The 5,434-nt window shown below is 61.6% G+C and overlaps 1 protein-coding gene across 1 annotated transcript in view; it reads right to left on the reverse strand.

The window, feature by feature from the left end:
* Nucleotides 1-5,434, reverse strand: part of GFRA2 (GDNF family receptor alpha 2) — a 68,418-nt gene that overhangs the window by 52,752 nt on the left and 10,232 nt on the right. Inside the window, exon 3 of the mRNA XM_006156442.3 lies at nt 4,632-4,715. Within this exon, the coding sequence (XP_006156504.1) occupies nt 4,632-4,715 (84 nt within the window). The remainder of the gene's footprint in view (nt 1-4,631; nt 4,716-5,434) is intronic.

Here is a 5,434-nt window from a genome sequence, read left to right on the forward strand (position 1 = left end):
TCCTGCACCCGCCCCCCCCCATCCTGCACCAGCCCTGCCCTCCTCCTACCCCACTCCTGCACCAGCCCTGCACCACTCCTGCACCAGTCCTGCACCATCCTGCACCACCCCTGCACCAGCCCTGCACCACTCCAGCACCAGCCCTGCACTACTCCTACACCACCCCTGCACCATCCTGCACTACTCCTGCACCACCCCTGCACCAGCCCTGCACCAGCTCTGCACTACTCTTGCACCACCCCTGCACCACCCCTGCACTACTCCTGCACCACCCCTGCACTATCCTGCACCAGCCCTGCACCAGCCCGCAGCCCTCACCTAACCCCTACAAGCCAGGTGCACCAGCCCTGCACCACCCCTACACCAGCCCTGCACCACACCCCTACACCAGCCCTGCACCAGCCCTGCACCAGCCCTGCACCAGCCCTGCACTACTCTTGCACCACCCCTGCACCACCCTGCACCACCCCTGCACCAGCCCGCAGTCCTCACCTAAACCCTACAAGGCAGGTGTTTCTCTCAGCCCATGTTAGCAAGGAGAAACCAGGCCTCAGAGGGGAGGTGCCCGCCTAAGGGGCACACTGGGCAGCAGGGCCAGCACCTGAATTCCAGTCTTCTCTCTGGGTCTCGGTTCCCCTTTCTGTCAGGTGAGGATGTGGGCCTATGTGCACCCTAAGTCCTCTTTGGGTGACAGAAAAGGTCCTGGAGACACAGGCCCTCACCCAGAGAGCAGAAGCCAGTGGTAGTCACTCCTCCTGCCCCTTAGGCAGGGTCCCAGGGGCACAAGGGACACACCCGGCCTGCCTGTCCTTGCCTCCCTCACTTCAGTGTCCACCCATCTGTCCTGCTCTGCACTCAGGCCCATGCCCTGGGTGCTGCACGTCACCCTCCAGAGCTCCCTCCCTCAGCTCCTCTCTGCCACACAATCTCTTCTGTCTCCCGTGCCCACCTCACCCTCTCCTGGCTGCTCCGGTGGATGTGGCTGGGGCTTGGTATTCACGGGTCATAGAAGCCTGGGGATAAGAGACACTGGGCTTCGGCTGGACCCTGCTTGTCGACCTCCCGCCTCCACTGAGCACCCCACAGAAAGGATGGCTGGGTGCACAGCAGGCATGCAGCGGGCTCCTGGCCAACGCTCACTGGACCTCCTTCCCAGCCCCTCAGGGCCACGTATCCAGCTCACAGCTGTAGGCACCACGGCTCGCATGGGTCCCAGCGAGGCCTGAAATCATACTCCGCAGTGGTTGAGTCAGGACTCAAACCCAGGACTGTGTGGCGAAGGCCCACGTGCCTCCCTAAACATCCCAGTCCACATGTTTAAAGGCAGTTTGAACTGCTCCAGGCAAGGCAAACCTCACTTTTCCTCCATGAGACCTCTCCCCAGGCACAAGGGGATCTCAGAAAGTGCATAGAAAAACAGAATTAAAGTATGAGCTAACCCTGCAGGAAGGGCGACATCCATGCGGAGTTTCTCCCTAATACGCATCTTCCACAAGCTTTTCCAAAGACAAAGGCAGACATTCGGATGCTCCCAGAATCACTATGACTGGAGGTCAGGGCAGCCTACTATCTCCGCCCTGCCCCAGACAAGCCAAGCTGAGCCTTCACCAAACCCAGTGCCGAGCCAGGGGGACCAGGCAGGGCACAGGGAGGCCCGAGGGCTCATCCTTCCCCAGTGTCTGGGTGTTGCAGGAACCCTGGCAGCTTTGCCACAGAACCCCAGCAGAGAGAGGAGGCCGCAGACGAACACGCATTCCAGGCCCTATGACAGGCCCAGGTTCGCAGACAGGAGTGGGCAGAGCCTCAAACACAGGGCATCAGCCCTCCCTGTGCCCAGCTGGCCTGGCCCAGCCTAGAAGGCCCACCAGGACGCCAAGCCTCTGCACACAGCAATGGTCAGGGGGCCATAGACAGCCACACATAGGGTGCAGGGCAGGGAAAGGGCTCCCACCATGCCTCCACCACCAAGAGTGGCAGCCTTAGGACCCAAGGCACAGTGTGGGACCCCAGGGATCCCCTGCTAGCAGCCACACACAGGTGGTGATCCGTATGAACGCCCGGGTACTGACCCTCACTCACAGCTGCCAGGCAGGAGCCCATGGTGGCCAGAGCTCCACACTGGCTTCCCCCACTATGTCACCATTGTCTAGATTCCCAGCGGGACAGGAATCCCGTGCCCGGCAGAGCCTCGTAGGAGTCCTGCTCCAAACTCATGCCAGAAGTGACCCACCCAAGGTCCTGCGGTCATCTGGACAGACATGGCCCTGGAATCCGGTCTTTTCTGCCATGTCCCCCAAAGGTCCCCCTAATTTCTTGGTGGCAGGACCTGGGCCTCCCACCCAGCCAGGTGCCCAAGGTCTCAGACAGAGCCGCCTAGTCCTCGCCTCCAAGGTTGCCCTGGCTGGAGCAGGGCCAGCAGGGATGACGAGGAAGGACAGCAGTCCCCAAACCCAGCCCTCGTGGGGAGGCACGGTCCCCAGAGCACAGGGACCCAGGCTGTGTGGGGCACAGTCACCTCTGGGCAGCAGGGAGCAGGAAGCGTACTCGGCAAGCTCCAGACCTGGTAATTTCCTCATTTGTCTTGTCAACATCCCTGTCCCACAGTGTCGAGTTCATCACGTAAAGATTTTCTGCTAAGGAAGACACTTAGTGTATGTCTGGGAAGCAGCGGGGCCTGGGCCGAGGCCAGGACCTCTGCGTGCACACCACCAGAAGCACGGATGTCTGTTTACAGGAAGGCTCACGGCGCCTGCCCACCGTGGTGCCCAGCAGGGGACCGAGCTACGATTGCGGGGAGGGGACCGACACGGTGCACTTGAGGCCCCCAGGCCATCCCCACCACAGCATTCATAAGGTGTCCTCGTCCTGCACTGGGCCCCAGAACGTGCCTCCACAGGGACAGCCCGTGACGATCTCCACCAGAAACCCAACAGGCTCTAGGAGAATCGGAATCCCGTGCCCGGCAGAGCCTCGGCACACCAACCGGTCCAGCCCGTGGTTAGGCCAGAACCTGCAGGTAGGACCAGGCTGGGCACCACCCTGAGCCCAGTGTCTGCACCAAAGACACCCTGGAAGTGATGATAGTGAGGGCCCAGGGCAGGGCCAGTGTGAATGGCCACCCTGGGGTCTCTGCTCCATTCACCACCATCACCACCGAGGCCAGGCCCAGGCCAGGCCCTGGTCAACACCGCTGTCCTCATGGAGGTCCAGGCTCTCCCCCAAGGATGTCGGTGGCTTCCCTCTTGATCCCCAAGAGGGTTTCCATGCATTCTCAATGGAGCAAAGGTGTCACCTCAAGGAGGAGAACCCAGTTGCAGGTAGGCAAGAGCAGGGTGGGCACCACAAGGACACCCAGCCTCCAAGCCAGCCGCGCCCAACCGGACGGAGTCCCTCGACCTTCATTCCCCTGGCTAGGGAGAATTCACTTCTCTCCTCTTCAGCCAATACAGTGGGGGGAAGACAAACAGTGGGAGAATTGTCATTCGAGAGAGCTCAGGTCTCACTGGAGGGTCTTCCCGTTCACAGCAAGAGCAGGGGTTCACGACTGGCCACCACTGTGTCCCCCAGGATACATTTGGCCAATCTGGGGACATTTTGGTTGCCCCTACCTGGGCTGCTACCAGCACCCAGTGGGTGGAGGCCGGGATGATATTAAACACCCCACAACACCCAGGACAGTTCTTCCCATGAGAAGGAACCACCCAGGCCAAGATGTCAGCAGAGCTGCTGCTAGATGCCAGATTTAGAGCCACGGGCGGTCAGCACACTCCACAGGGCCCCCAGCCTAATGGTTAAGAGAGCCTGACCCCACATGGTAAACCGAGGTTCGAATCCCAGCCCCAGCAGCTTGAAAAACCCCACATAGGTGGGTGAACCCAAGCCCACCAGGATAGAGAGATGGGGAGAAGGCAGTGAGCCGTGACCACACGCCCTCGGGGCAGCCTCCTCCCTCTCCCTCTCTCTGTCTCTCTGTCTCTCTCTGGTGAGCACACATACCCTTTGGCAAATGAAATAAAAAAGTCTTCACAAAGTGCCAGAAACCAGCCCCAAGGCCCGTAAACCAGATCGCCATGCCCAGAGACCCCTTGAGCATCAAAGGTGATCCCTGGAAGAACTCACCCCCAGTTTCAAAACCAGGAAGCTCCTCCCCAACTCCCAAGCAGGGACAGGCTGCCCTGGGCCCAGGGTGGCTCAGACGCCATTGGGAATGAGGACAGGAAAAACCACAAGCCATATGGGTCCTGGGCAGAGCCTGGGTAGAGGCCGCCAGACTGTGGCCCCAGCAGGGGCCTCCCGCAATACAGTTCAAGAAGGAGGGCAGAGAGGGGTGCGTCAGCGAATCCCAGCAACCACGGCCGGCCGGCGTGCACGGGCCTGAGCCGCTTCCTGACAGCGACCCACAGTTATCCAGCAAGGGGGCCCGTGACTCCCTGACCCATGTGCAAGGAAACCTAGGCACAGAGTGCTTAAGCCACGTGACCAAGTCGAAGGGCCCCACAGTAGAAGACATGGCCCTGGAGAGACGGCCCAGATCAAGATGGTGACAGACAGGAAGGAGCGCTCGGCTCCGCCTGCTGGGCGGGGCCGAGCGGGGGGGCGGGGCCCGTGGTGGCCTGCAGGTGCCTGCCTACCTGAGAAGATGGAAGCCAGCCTGAAGATGTCGGAGAGGCGGGAGGTCACCGGCTCATATGGGGAAGCTTCGTAAAACTCCTCACCTGGAAGAGAGAGCGGCGTCAGGCATGGCACCCGCCTGGAGCACACCGTGCTTGGCACACCTGCCCAGGAGGCCACGGCGGGCTTGCGCTGTGCCATGGCCTCTCCTCAGTGGGTCGAGCCTCACAGGGCCTGCAGCAGTCGGGCGCTTCCTGGTGCACAGAGAAGTTGCTCCCCAGGGCAGCTCAGAACCCCCCAACCTCCCTGTGCAGCCAGCCCTCCTGGAAGGACTTCCAGTTGCTTCTGGAAAGAAGGCAGGGGCAGGTGGGACAGTGACAGCCCATGAAGACCAGGCCCAGGTCATGGGATGTGAAGCCAGGGCCCCACCAGGGTCTTCAGTGTGACTTCCTCGCTTCACATGTGGAGGCTCCGAGGTGGCCCAGAGAGGGGAAGCCCCAGCCTCAGATCACACAGCTGCTCCTGGCCCTCACACTAGTGTCTTGTTACTAAGGAGGAGGGAATGTCCTCTTTGCTTCCCACCATGTGACCAGGAACACCTGGCCAGAGGCTGGGCAGGAGCCTGACACCCTTCCCATCCCCTGGGCCCCTCCCACGGGCCCGGCCCGACCTCCCACCACCTGCTGGCTCCTCGGCCCTCTCCCTGAGGCCTGGGTCTTGTTGGAGGCCCCTGACTGTTAGAACAGAGTGACAGGAGGGTGTGGCACGGACTGCCCAGAGGCCTCACCACCCCACCAGGTACCCGCCCTGGGCCACACCTCAG

Source organism: Tupaia chinensis, unplaced genomic scaffold, assembly GCF_000334495.1.
Source record: "Tupaia chinensis unplaced genomic scaffold, TupChi_1.0 Scaffold000494_1, whole genome shotgun sequence".
Classification (NCBI taxonomy): Eukaryota; Metazoa; Chordata; class Mammalia; order Scandentia; family Tupaiidae; genus Tupaia; species Tupaia belangeri.